The 13,968-nt window shown below is 38.8% G+C and overlaps 1 protein-coding gene across 6 annotated transcripts in view; it reads left to right on the forward strand.

The window, feature by feature from the left end:
• The window catches only part of mprip (myosin phosphatase Rho interacting protein), a 51,222-nt gene that overhangs the window by 11,998 nt on the left and 25,256 nt on the right, over nt 1-13,968 (forward strand). For all 6 annotated transcript variants that reach the window (XM_049464359.1, XM_049464358.1, XM_049464360.1 and 3 more), the window contains exons 2-8: nt 1,666-1,743; nt 2,810-2,875; nt 9,353-9,504; nt 9,621-9,705; nt 9,863-10,037; nt 10,318-10,777; nt 12,300-12,429. In XM_049464359.1, coding sequence (XP_049320316.1) covers nt 1,666-1,743; nt 2,810-2,875; nt 9,353-9,504; nt 9,621-9,705; nt 9,863-10,037; nt 10,318-10,777; nt 12,300-12,429 — 1,146 coding nt within the window. The remainder of the gene's footprint in view (nt 1-1,665; nt 1,744-2,809; nt 2,876-9,352; nt 9,505-9,620; nt 9,706-9,862; nt 10,038-10,317; nt 10,778-12,299; nt 12,430-13,968) is intronic.

The raw sequence follows: 13,968 nt of genomic DNA on the forward strand, positions 1-13,968 counted from the left end.
ATCAGTTATAATGAAATGAAAATGTCTAGACGTGAATCAGAGTTATTGCTTACATTGGCCAAAAGCTGCTAGCTTCAGGGCACATTAGAACATTGATAAACAATTTGTGTGGAGCTTCATTGCATCATTACACTATGCTCAGCTGTCCAAAGCATTTCAGCTAAATGACAAGCAGTTATAGATGACACATGTTTGGTAATGGAGAAGTCGACAGTGCTGCACAGTTGATGCTCAGAGCAGAAAGAGCACTTTTTTTTTTTTTTTACTTTAACCGGTTCAGTGCTGTTCTGCAACCGGCAGCTGAATGCTAATATCCCACTCAGCTTTTCTGACGTGGCTGATGCAGCCATGTGGACTTGTCCCGTCCTGCACTGCTGTGTATGCGTGTACTGATGCTGGAACCAGTATTGCCTTTTTTTTTCTTAGAACTGAGTATTAAAGCTAAAGACTGGACAGTTCTGAAGACAGCAAATGAGGAAAATATGCATTAATACAGTTTTCTGCACAGGGGTTCATACTGGAAAAAAATATGGACATAATTTAGTCATGCAATATCAATATCAAGAAGTCCTTCTTTTGCGGAGTGCCATGACTTATTACTGTATTGCACAAACATCTCCATTCTCTCACTTATTTAAATAATTTAAATGTCAATAATTTTGACTAATAACATATTATTAAAAAACAGAAACTAAAATGGGTCCAAAATGACTTGTTTTACATGATGTCCAGTGTTCTTTCTCTTGTTACCATTTTGTAGATGGAATGATTGAGTATGACAGTGCTATGCTAATGAAAATGAAAAAAAAAGAATAATCATAAATAATGTTCTTATGTCTCTTGATTATTAAATTATAGATTTTTCAGAAATATATAGACATGACCTTAATCAATTTAGCTGACCTCTGTATTATCCTTTATATTTTACTCTACTAGCAAGGAGACTCCATTAACATAAACATGCCAATATATTACCCTTGTTTATTTTTTTTTCTATATGTTAGGTTAATTTTATATGTTAAATTTTATATACATTGTTTTATATCAAAATATTCTTGAGATTCAGAGGTGTAAATATATTGCACAAATAAAGAATATTACAATCACAGGCTTAATAAATAAATAATAAAAATAGATGTGTGCAAAAAGCACACAGCTTGAATAATAGCAAAACTGAACACGTTTAAAAATCTGTTCCTCAACCCAAACGATGTACAAATGAACATCTCCTGTGCATTTCTGTATGAGCGCTAAGCTTCTAGACACGATCTGTATATGTTTAAATGCGTGAGTGCGTATGTTTGGCGTAGTGCCACTTCCTAAGGGCTGATCAGCTTCTATTAATCTATGTGGTGGTGTGTGTGTGTGTGTGTGTGTGAGTGAGTATGTGTATATATTATTGATTTGAGTGCTGTTTCCTGCCTTTTCATATCCAACTGCAATTAATCCTGCCTGAAAGAAACAGAACAGTAATTGTTCAGCAATGATCGGGGATCTGGAAGATCTGGCTGGTATAAATCATCTAATTAATGTTATTGTAACACCAGGATGAAAAGTCTGGCTTACATCTTATCTCACATGATGATGATGCATAAGCGCACTGCTTAGTTCTCACAGTTGTATTCCACTCAGTTGCTGATGAAGCATTTTCTTGTGTCTTCACAGGCCAAACCTATCTATGGAGGATGGCTGTGCTTGGCTCCAGAAGGAACGGATTTCGACAATCCCATGCACAGATCTCGTGTAAGTATTTAGATACAAAATTGGCTGTTTTGCTATGTCCATTCTGTGCCTTATGTAGTAGATGTTCATGAGATGACATTGTTCTGCCAAATACTGTGGACGTATAAATAGGAAGCTCATAATAAGCCGTAGAGATGGCATGAAGCAACTTTTTATTATTGGCTGATACTAATATCCTTTCTTTGTAGGCTACAAATATATAAAAATGAACTGTTTTTTTTTTCTTTAAAGTAAAGAAGAAGATCTTAAAATATTTTGCACTGATTATGTAAACATTCTGCTTTCACACAGGAGGGAATGCAGCCAACATTACATCCTACAAAACGTTCATGAGCAAAATCTCTTAGAACAACATTTAAAAAAAAACTCAGAGTAACACCTTTTTTATATAGTAATGCTTGTTATTTCACATCGGAAAGGGGACACACATTGTAAGACATTACTCATTACTCAGCATTATCTGTCCTGCCTGCCCCCAGTACAAAGTCTGGTTAAGGTCCCAGTGAGCCCATGGTATGGAAAATCCCTGGCTGTACTCTATATGTATGAAAGAGTAATTGTAGATAATGACCGCCAGACATATTTTTATTAGTTCACATGGGTATACGTTATAGCATCAAAGATAGCTTTTTTTTTCTCTCTCTCTCTCTCACTGCAACATGCTTTGATGGTTTTCTTTATTTACTTTACGTTTTTTGTTTATTTGTTTTTTCCTTAAATCAGATGGCTTATAGCTTATTGTCATGGAATTTAATTTTAAAATACTCACTTTCACTGTTTATTAAGATGTTTATTTTTTTAGATGGCATGTGCAACAATAATATCATATATTTACGGGATTTTATGCACATTCTTTCTTTAAACCAAAGCCATAATAATGATGCCAATGTTACTGAATTTGTAAGACTGCATTGATTACAGAATATAGGCTTAAGTATTAAAAACTGTTACATTAGCTGTAGATTCTGAGCTGCTATCCGTTATTGCTAATATGCACACATACATTTATAGACATTTGTAACAGTTTAAGGGACCTGTCCTAACCCACAACCTTCTTTTACTGCAGAAATGGCAGCGGCGATTCTTTGTCCTGTATGAACATGGCTGCCTGCGCTTCGCCCTGGATGAATCGGTAAGCTCTCGGAAATTCCTTACTATTTCTGAAAACACTGAACTTTTCTCAGTAGAAAGTCTTTCTCAGAAAAAAGAGGTTGTTTATGACTGCCTTTACTGCTTCCTAGCTTGTTAAAATGCATGCGGGAGAGCACATGGAGTGTAAAGAGGAAGTGAGGTATCCTCCAGCATCGTCACAGTTAGGGCGCTGGGGCTAACGAAAGCCTTGCTTAGCCAGTTTGACTCGTTGGAATGTGACATGGGTGACCAAATTAGCTGCCTGATCAGCTCAGAGATTACAGCGTTTGTATATAAACAGTGAGGCCCACACACGGACCTGTCATGAAGATCGAGAGCCACGGGGCCTCAGCACTGAACCCCTGCAAGCCCCAGGGCCCTTTTCCTAAAACCAAATGTGACTCCCTATCAGCAGCTGCAGGACTGTTAGTTTATAGCAGGGCAGTTTTATTATTTGCATGCGTAGTAGCCGGCAGATAGCGGTGAGCTGGGTGTTGCCTGGCTGATGTCATGTTATCTTTTGCGTTGACTCTGAGGGGAAACTGCAGAGCGCTTCAGCAGATGCTAGGGACGGCCGACATCGGTTCGGAGCTCTGTAGCTTTTCCTTCAATTGTAAGACTGTGAAAATTCTGTCAGGCCTATTGTCTTCACAGGCTTTTCATCTGTGCTGGGTGCCCTCAGGAAAAGTCTGGAAATTAGGTCAAGAAAATGTCTGCCTTGCACACTGAAGAAGCTGAAATTAAAAATAATAAATTAAAGTGGTTATGTAATTCTCTAGAGCCTTAGAAAAAAGAAATACAAATTAGAAAACTAGATCAGTAGATCAATGCATCGTAGAGGCTTGTGTAATAGTGAACATGGTTCTGCAAAGCATACAGTATAGCTGCTCTTTGAAGTTTGCACAGTATTATTATTGTAGTGAATGGTAAAGCTCTGGGGGACATTTTCTGACATTCAAGTTGTCAAAAATTGATTGGCAGTTGGCGGGTATTGCAGTTGATTTTATTGGTTAGCCTGAAGAGAGCACACTTCTGTGCATCCGCTTACACACAAAAATGTAGAACTGATGTGGTTTGTCATCAGTGAGCTGATCTCTGCGTGGACCTGTGCTTAGCTGGGAGCTAAATTAACTTTTTCAGGCAGGCTAAAGCAGGCATGATAAATATTAAAATACGAGCATGAACGCAGTTAAGTTACTCAAATGCCTGGTCAAAAAGTAAAAGTCACACACTAATATTTTGTCAGACCGCCTTTAGCTTTAATTTTGGGCGCACAATCGCTGTGGCATCTGTTGACAAACTTCTTCAATGTCATAAGATTTATTTGAATTCAGTGTTGCATTAATTTTTCACCAAGATCTTGCAGCATTGATGATGGTAGAGTCTGACCACTGCACAAAGCCTTCTCCAGCTCATCCCAAAGATTCTTAATGAGGTTAAGTTCTGGACTCTGTGGTGCCAATCCATGTGTGAAAATGATTATCTCCTGCTGCCTGAATCCCTCTTTCACAATTCCAGCCTCATGAATCCTGGCGTTGTCATTTTGGAATATGCTTGTGCCATTAGGGAAGAAAAAAAGTCCATTGATGCAATAACCGGGTCTATATTCAGTATATTCAGGTAGTCAGCTGACCTCATTCTTTCAGCACATACTGTTGCTGAACCTAGACCTGACCAACTGCCGCACATCATTTACTTAAGTTTTCTTAGCCTGACAGTGTATTATAATACACTTACCACAGTGCAGTACTGTAAGTTTCAATACAACATTGTGTATCACAGTACATCTGAGGATCAATTAGCATTTATTATGGTTTAGCAACTAGCATTTACCAGCTGGGTAAATTGGTTACCACGTAAACAGTTAAATGAAAATGTACTCGGAATGATTTATTAAAACTGTGTGCATGCATAACTATGTTCAGGCAGTGGGTGATTAGTGTGTCTGCTCCTCTCAGCTGAGGGGGGTATGTAGCAATTAGCATACTGCCCTGCTGTAAGAGTAAAGTCACAGAAATGTAATTATACACACTTTTAACACAACCATGTCTGCAGTCTCTCGCTCTTTTATTAGTTTATTTACAGACCGTGGAGAAGAAGTGGTCACATTTAGACAGGGCTAACATTAGTATGTTCAGAGTTGGGTCACTATTGGTTGTGTGTGCAGAATTCTGTGTTCAAGGTCGCTATAGTTGAACATTTCTAAAAGTGCAGCTTAAGCGGCAGCTTATTCATACTGCAAGTTGCTGGGTTGAATTCCAGCAAAAATCATTAACAGAAGCCTATACAAGTCAATAGGAATTTAATTTAATGCCGGCATTAGCTGATGTCCTGAGCATAAGGTTAGGACAATAGTAGTAAAACCTTTATTTTAAATATTATCAGCAGATATAGCTTTTTTATTGCGGAAAAATGCAGTAGTTTCTCAATTGTCTCAGTGTTTGAAATTTTCCTCCATGTTGCTTCCATTTCACAGATAGGACAGGGAGGAGTCACGTGACTACACAATTGACAGAGTGTTTTTAGGGGGTGGTACATGAGAGCAAGCGAAAGTATTACTAGAATAAGAAAACATTAAAGAATAATAATAATAAAAAATCTGTATATAATGAAAAAATAGAAATCAAAGTAATCAATATTGGTTAGAAATTAGGAATCTTGATTTTTATTTATTTTTTCTATTGGACAATTAAATTTTGTCTTTAAAATGATGTAGCTCTGTTCTGATTGGCTGTTCTATTTGTTCTGTGCTTCATTCAAAAAGCACTCAGGGCTAAAACACTCCTGATAACGTCTGCATGAATTGGTGGATTTAAACTGGGATAGTGGGCTAAGGATGTGCAAATGCAATGTGTTTTATGATATCAGAGAGACAGGACTTATTTTTTATATAATCTATTTTAACAGGATAAGTTTAACGTAAAATGAAGGCCCTTTAATATGAAGGCACTTTTTAAAAACTTTTGCAGTATGCATTATACAGTATGTAGTATGTCATTAATAATTTTACTGCCACCTTTCAGGTGTTTCCAGCTGTTTGAGTACCTTTTTTCCAGTAAAAGAGATGTGTTCTTATATGTAACAAGCCACAGAAGACAATAGGTCTTCTATTGTCATTCTGAGATGCTTGTGTTTAGTAAATTCAGAATTCATCTGTGCTGTTGAATCGTTTAAGGTAATTTAAGTGTTGATTTACTTTAGTAAACTTGAACTGCCTATGTTTCCCCATGAGCAACCTTTTTTCCCCTGTGGTTTAAATAAAACAACTGCGTCTGCTTTAACTGTGCCTGAATATGGTCGAAAAGGTTTAAAGCAGGTTTCTTCTGCTAATCCCACTAATCCCAAATTTGTTTCCATAACTTGTCTGTTTAGCTAAAGAGAAGCTGGCAGACAACCACCATTCGTCTAATAGGCTCAGCATTAAACGCTGTAAACATTGCGTTGCGTTTGCCAGCTTGAGCGCGAGCTCTTGAAGCAGCCTGTTTGAGCTGCTAGATGGAGATGTTCTGAATGCGGCATCCAGGCTCAGAGGAGCATTCCCCCCTGATATGACCATATTTGGTGAAACAGCTAAGAGGGCTATTGGTGACGTTGCTATACTCTGAGAACGTTTAGCCCCCTAAAACCACATGGAAATGTAAAATATGCTCCGAGATTTTCATTGCACTGAGGGCCTTACCACAATACCTATTTTTGTAACCAGAGCCTGAGTTTAGAACAGCCAAATCAAATCATCTGGAGAAGACAGAGGGGCAGAGGGTCATCGCTGTGCTAGTTTTAAACCAGTCTCTGATGTAACAGATGTTCCAGAGTCAGCGAGAACACTTAATTTTCTTCTAAGAGTCGTGGACCAGCGGGGACAGAACACCAGGTGTTGAATTAAATGCTGCCGTTTTATTACCTTGACATATTTTAGAAGTTTATCAGAGGGAAGGATTTGCAGTGAAGTTAACACACTGTCTTTCTTTTGCCCTTGAAACTTGCTGCATTTGAATTGAATGTACAGCAAGTTGAGGCACATATGTGCTATAAAATGTGTGGTTACCAGGCTTTGTGGTTGCTGAGATGCCTAAGGATTTTCCTATGCAGTTTTGAATTAGCTTGCGTTTGGAGATTATCAGCCATTATGTTTGTTTAAAGGAGAAAAATAGGTTTATTCCCCCCATAATAAATGATTAGTACTTAGGTGTCAGTAAGAATGTTTTTATTTTCCATAATAACATGTCTAAAAATAATCAGCTAGTTAAAAAAACTGTCTGAGACAATAGAAGGATATGGTATTTGATCCTGTGTTTTGGAATCTGCCTCAAGATAATGTAAAACGTATGAATGGCAGACTTGGCAGACTCGCTCTCTTTGTGTTGTTGCCAAGATCAGACATTTCGTACTCCGACACTATAGCTATCCTTTAGCCTGTGTACAATAACACTAGAATGCCTTTTTAACTTCAGCAAATGATTTGCAGCCTTGCCTCATGTTTACATCTCTAATCTCTAAAAAAGCTGTTTAAAGATTTCCACTGCAACATCTGCAAGATCCAAGTCATCTTCGGGTGAACTTTCACCGCACATATATTATTACCTACATTACAAACAGTCCTGGTTAGCATATGAGCTCTCCCCACGCTTTATAGTACTCACTGTCTCTCGTGATATTCGATCTGACAACATCTCTCACATTCACCGTTCCCGTACTCTCAGAGCTTTGTGCTGAGTGACGTGCTATTCTTTATTATACACTCCTGTGCCTCTTCCACTGCTGGTGTCTCATTACCCAGATTTTTCCCCCCAGAAGCACTCTGTGCAGTGAAACAGAAACACTGCTGCAGTTTGTAACTGTGACACACTGTAATTGCCATATTTGGCAGTCCCTGAGGTTTGCTGGCAGCTTTTAATAAAGCAGGATCACTTAAAATGGCCATAAAAGGAGCCAGGAAAAAGACAGCACCTGTTTTACATCTAGAGGCCGCAGAATGTCTGATAACAGCTCAGGCAGAAATTGCAAGATGGTCCACCATGAATCTGAGGCTCTAAGCAAGGAAAAGTCCAGTGGTGGACGCTTGGGTGCAGATCAGTGGATTGTTTGTAGGAACTAGGTGAAGGTTGTTGATAGTGTAACGTTGTTTATTCTACTTTATATGAGTCTATACAAGGAACTACAAAGTAAAAGTGATAGTGCTGTAGATTATGAAAGATATTTATATAAATGTATATTATATTAATTTATATTAACTTATATAGCAACTATTTATCTAGCTATGGTTAGATTTTAATGTCCATAACCATTATTATGCTTGGAGAGCTTGAACCATGTTGATTTTTACTAATCTAAATAAATATACTACCCAAGCTTTTTGCTTACACAAGAAGCCAAAACCAACATCTGTACTATGCTACCTCCCTAAAATATTTCCCTAACTCCATGGCGGTTTGTTGATAACCATGTAATGACCTTACAGTACACATAGATAAGCCAGGCCTTTCACGAAGTCACAAGTAGGACATGTCTTTGAAATTATACACTGTTGAATGTTACAAAATGCATAGCTGTAAGTTTTAACCAGTGGATTTTATAGGGCCGTATGATTTCTGTGGGGCAGAGAGCATGGACCAAATTGCAGTTGATTTCAAATATAAATTTAATTTGTTCTTTTAGCAACTATGCTTATTACACATGCTGGCATGCTCCTGTCTTTTTGCACATGCATCACAGTTAGTGGTGGAAGTGAGAATGCTGAAGTGAAAGCTGCAGCTGCGTTGCAGAGCTGCAGTAAAAACATAAAGACTAAGCAGCTAAAATTATACTCGCATGTCTTCTATTTTTCTTTTTGCTGATTTTAAAAACTGAGCAGTTCGGATCCTCAGCAGACATGGTTGCCCTGGGTTTGTGAACAAGCCATGGATGCAATTTTTCACATTTTTAAAGCATTTTATTTATAAAGTGGTAATCACAATTAATTTCAATAAAAACAGTGCTTCCCTGCTACATTGGAATTTTGCAGTTGTCTGTGTGAATTATAATTGATGATCCTTAAAGGAAAACCTGTTTAAACAGAAATTTATAAATTTATGAAAAGATCAAACATAATTCACATATTTAATAGGACTTCCTATTCCTATTTCATTTAATGACCTTACAGTAAACATAGGTAAGCCAGGCTCTTCATGAGCTCCTGACACGTTTGTGGAATTATACACTCTTAAATGTTACCGAAGCAGAGCTGTTCGCTGTTAACTGACACAGCGTGTTAAAATTATTTATTTCATGCCACTGTTTCCAATGTAAGGATGATGTTATGTGAAATAAACACTAGGGTACATTGTAAGGTAAATATACTGCTACTATGGGCTTTGTTTGTTTGACCTGTTTAGTATAGTTTGGTTACTAAAGATATAAGTGGTATTTTATCGATGTTTTTCTTTTGTAATGGACCTTTGGATTTACTGAAAGAAAAATTTCCGTCTGGTTTCCCTCACAGCCAAGCACACTACCGCAGGGAACTGTCAACATGAACCTGTGCACAGATGTGATCGATGCTGAACCTAAGACCGGCCAGAAGAATGCACTGTGTATCATCACTCCTGATCAGGAGTACTACATCCGGGGAGATAACAAAGAAATTATCAATGGGTATGTAGAAGTTACCCACAGCACACTGGCTTTCATTGTCAGCAATAATGGATGGAATGCAGAAATGTAGCCCCTGTGTGGCACTCCCTTGTAGGTGATTATTTGTCTATTACCAGGTGGAGTGAACAGCTGGTTGTGTATCCAAGGACCAACAAGCAGAATCAGAAGAAGAAGCGCAAGGTGGAGCCGACAACTTCGCAGGTGATTTCTGTGGGCCTTTTATTCAGTTTAATGCATGCTGTGTGCATCAACTGGAGTTATTGTTAACTTTTTGGTAGTGAGCAGTTAGCTGCTAGTGTGTAAAAACAGTGCTTTAGTTTTTAATAAAGTGCTTAGGTAAACAATTTCTTTTTTCCAGGAGCCTGGTCCGGCTAAGGTAGCTGTGACTGGTTCAGGCATTCCCGAAGCAGAGAAGGTTCCAGACTCCAGCTCCATCATATGGCAGGAGGAGTTGCACAACAGAGAAGCAGATGTGGCGCAGGTGTGGGCTTCCACAGAAATGTCACCACAGAGCGCAATGTTGCCCTCTGCAGGTATGGATGACCTTAAGTCAAGTTGGGGAATACGTGGATTATATTAGTAATAAAAGAAAAGGTTTTATACAAGCTTATAGTTATTGTTATAAAATTTTACACGATTTAGGACGTACAAAAAGCTCTGTAAGGTATCCATGGGGGATTTTTTTAAATTTAAATTTAAATTCAATATATATATATATATATATATATATATTAGTAAATAGCTATTTATTCTGTAACTGCTACGATTATTTTGGTGCAATAAAATTAATCCGCTCTCTTTTTCTCTCTCAAGCCGAGGAAGTGTTAATGGGTCGTGGTTCGGACCAGGGCTCAGTGAATGGAGACGAGGTGGATCGGAGCGGGTTCTCCTTCCCACCTGTGGTCTCTCATCCACCCCAGGACCTCCTGTCACCCACAGGAAGCTCTTCTAGCCGGCACAGCGGGGAGCTAGGGGGCATCCCACGATGCCTGTCTCCGGCGCCTAGCGACCCCTTTCCTTCAGGCAGCAGCCTTCTGTCCAATGGCTCACACATCAGTGGTTCCATGAGCTCCCTGGACTCGGACGCCAGCGGCAGCACAGTCACTAGCACCGAAAGCCACCCGGCCGAGCCTCTGGGCCGAGCACACCGGGCCCTCCACGACCCCCCTTACTCACGCCGCCTCGAGGGAGAGGCACGCAAGGCTGAGAAACGAAGTCGCCTCCGCAGCCCTGAGAGGCAGAATAGAGAGCCTCTCTTCAGCCCAGAGAGAAGGTGAGTCTGGCCCGGCAAGAAGTGTTGCTTTCACTTCAGCCTACGTTTGCCACTGTTTCTCCTTATAAAGGCATCCTGCAACTGGAGCCTTTTCTTCCCTTTCTTCTCCTTTTCCAGCCTCTTTCAGACACTGCAGGCAGGGTAGATCTAGATGTGTGAGGGTACCAACAGAGGAGATAAAACTACACATACCTTATTAGGCCACAGAAACACATAAAAGCTGCCCACAGCAAAGGCTAGTTTTGCATGCTTTTGCCATGGGATAAGGGTCAGTACAAGCGAGTACTTCCCCACCCTCAGTTCCCAGTTTCTACATTGCTTATGTTAGAAGTAAACACATTTACGATAAACAGTTCATGTGCTCTCGACGAGAGGCCGTCTTTCTGGGATTCTCCTCTCCCACAGCTCAGAGGTCAAAAGCCTCTGTGACGAGTGCTTCAAATAAAGATGCTGACATGCTCCTCTTTTCGTCAGGACGCAGAGAACATTCCGATACCCCTTCTCATGAAGACTATTCACAGAGAGGCAAAGAGAGTTAAATAACTCAGAACCTGTCCGATGGAGAGAGACTGCTTCCATTTTGTTTAATTTGGGTTTATGGGAACTGTGCCACTCTGTACCCAGCAGCCAATGAGGCTGAGAGCAGTCATGTGACATAAATGCCTTACTGACTAGCTGTCTTATTTCCTTTTAAGGAGGACCTCCACCACTCTGCATTCCCCAAAAAAGGGCAAAATTCAAAATGAGCAATTTAATATTTCCAGACACCACTTTCTACACTGAATTCTTTGAGTCTTAAAGAGTAAGAGGAGAATACCTCAGTTATGCCGCACTATTAACACTTTCACTATTAACACTTTCATTATTTTAGGATGCTTTCTACAAAAGGTTTCATTTAGTTAAGATGATGCTAGGCCTTTCACAACAATGAAATGATCAGACTTGTTGCAGACCCTAACATTGGCTGTGGTGTTTACTCTCATGTTTGTTTATATAAGAATGATACATATATATATATATATATATATATATATATATATATATATATATATATATATATATATATATATATATATATATATATAACTTTTTTTATTATTATTGTTTTATTGCTGAAAAAACAACAATTATTAGAAAAGTATGTTTAATTAAACGTCCGTTGGTCTTTTGAAGGGTGTAATTGCATCATTATGTTATTATACTACCAATATCAGTGTTTTTTTTTCTTTACTTATATATTGTCCTAAAATATTAATTATAGGACTAGATTAAGATGTAATTCTTTAATGTAATTGCACTGAATGGCACTGTGTGTTTACTGTATACAGTAAGCAAGTTAGTCTATTCCATAACACCTAATTTAATAGGAATTCAGTATTTGTCTCACTGTATTTGCTAGTTTGGGCTCTGTCTTTTATTACCTATTTACTTAAAAAAACAGTTCACTCTTATATAACCTCAAATCCTGGTTGTCTCTTAGAAAAAAAATGGCAGGTGTTCTTCCTCTCTTTCTCTCACACAGCGGACGTTCAAATGTGATAGAGAAGCTGGAGGCTTTAGAGCTGGAGAACGCTGAGCGGATGGAGGTGGAGGAGACAAGTCGCGGCGAGACCAGACAGGGCCGTAGTGAAACTAGACGCTTCCAAAGACAGGTAGAAGACTTGAGAAGAGTTCTGTCTCTGTCTGCACACACAGTGCAGGTGCTAGGCCTGTTCCTGTTCTGCTACCACCAGTCAGATTGTTTGCATTGAGGCAAGGGGGTCCGCTGCATACCGACCTCATTGTACACTCTAGACTGTGATCGTTTTACGTTTTCCTCAGTCTGTGCTGTTTTTGGGACAGAATTTCTTTATAAGGAATTCCTTTAGCTTTTTCAGTGTTCAGCGTGCACACCCACATATTTTTTTAAAATGCTGTTCTTTTGTTTCCACTTAGGCTGGTTCACTGCAAGGTTGGTGTTTACCCAGAACAATGAAAAAGATAGAGATTTTGATAAAGGATCACATTCTTATGACGCGTGTTTGTGATAATATCTTCCATGTGCTGCTTAGGTTTTTGCATTTTTCTGAAAATGGGTCCATTTGGTAAATGTCTTGAGGCACAAGTGTTAGTTTTGAGTTGACTAAATAACAGACTCCATTATCCCAAAAATCTGCATATCCCCCTGTACTGAACCTTATTAAAAAAAACAAAGCCTGGGCAGAAACATTTTATACAGTCATGCAAACGTTATGGGTATATGTTACTGTAATTACTGTTAAGTAATTGAATTTGGGCATCCTATATGGTCTGTGCTTAGTTCTTAGCAGTACACAGCTCTAATGTTTAGATCATGTTTAGGTCACTTTAGCATGCACTTCTTGAGATACTCCATTGTGGATTTTGAGGTGATTTATCCCGCATGTAGAAGCCAGTGCTACAGACAGTGTGTTGTAGTGCTGTGCAGTACGACCTCAAATGACTTCAGATTACTTTAAATTATATTGATTATGAATAATCAGTTATTCTTTTAATTAATAACGGACATAACATTTTCTGTAATATTATCTGTGAGCTGCTGCTTGAGTTGCTCAGTTGTTTTTTTTTTTTTTTTTTTTTTTTTGCTTGAGTTCTTCATGTTGCTCCATGTTTCCGACTTGATGGGGTGGGGTCATGTGACTACACACATGGTCGTGGTTTATTTTTAACTGATATAGCTGATAGAAGCCTACAAAAGAGTACAAAACGTGTCTGTGCTCTAAACTTCAAATTTTCAATTAATCTGAACAAAGGACTCTTTTCCAAAAAGCACCAGACTGGATTGGGTGTTCCTTCTTCTTCCGATGTTGAATTTTGGGGTGAGGTTTCAGAAAACATTAATTTCAGTGCAATATAAATTTATTAAACACAGTGGTTAGAGCCTGGTTTATGGATCAGCATCCAACTGGGAATGGACTAGAACCTATGGCTAGAGCTATATTAATTGAAAGTCCATGACACAGTGCTGTTTTGCAAACCCAGTAGTGCAGATCACTGATGATGTGATGTGTCCATATAGATCAGAATTGTCCAGGAGTTGCTGCATACTAGAACAGTGCACCTCCACTTAAGGGTCTGAAAAATCTTTCTGAATGTTTTTTGCAGACAAACAGTTTTTTTGATTTGCCTTTTTAGCAATCCTGTGAGAAATTCTCTGTGAAAGGTCCTTTACT

Source organism: Astyanax mexicanus, chromosome 15 (genome assembly GCF_023375975.1).
Source record: "Astyanax mexicanus isolate ESR-SI-001 chromosome 15, AstMex3_surface, whole genome shotgun sequence".
Taxonomy (NCBI): Eukaryota; Metazoa; Chordata; class Actinopteri; order Characiformes; family Acestrorhamphidae; genus Astyanax; species Astyanax mexicanus.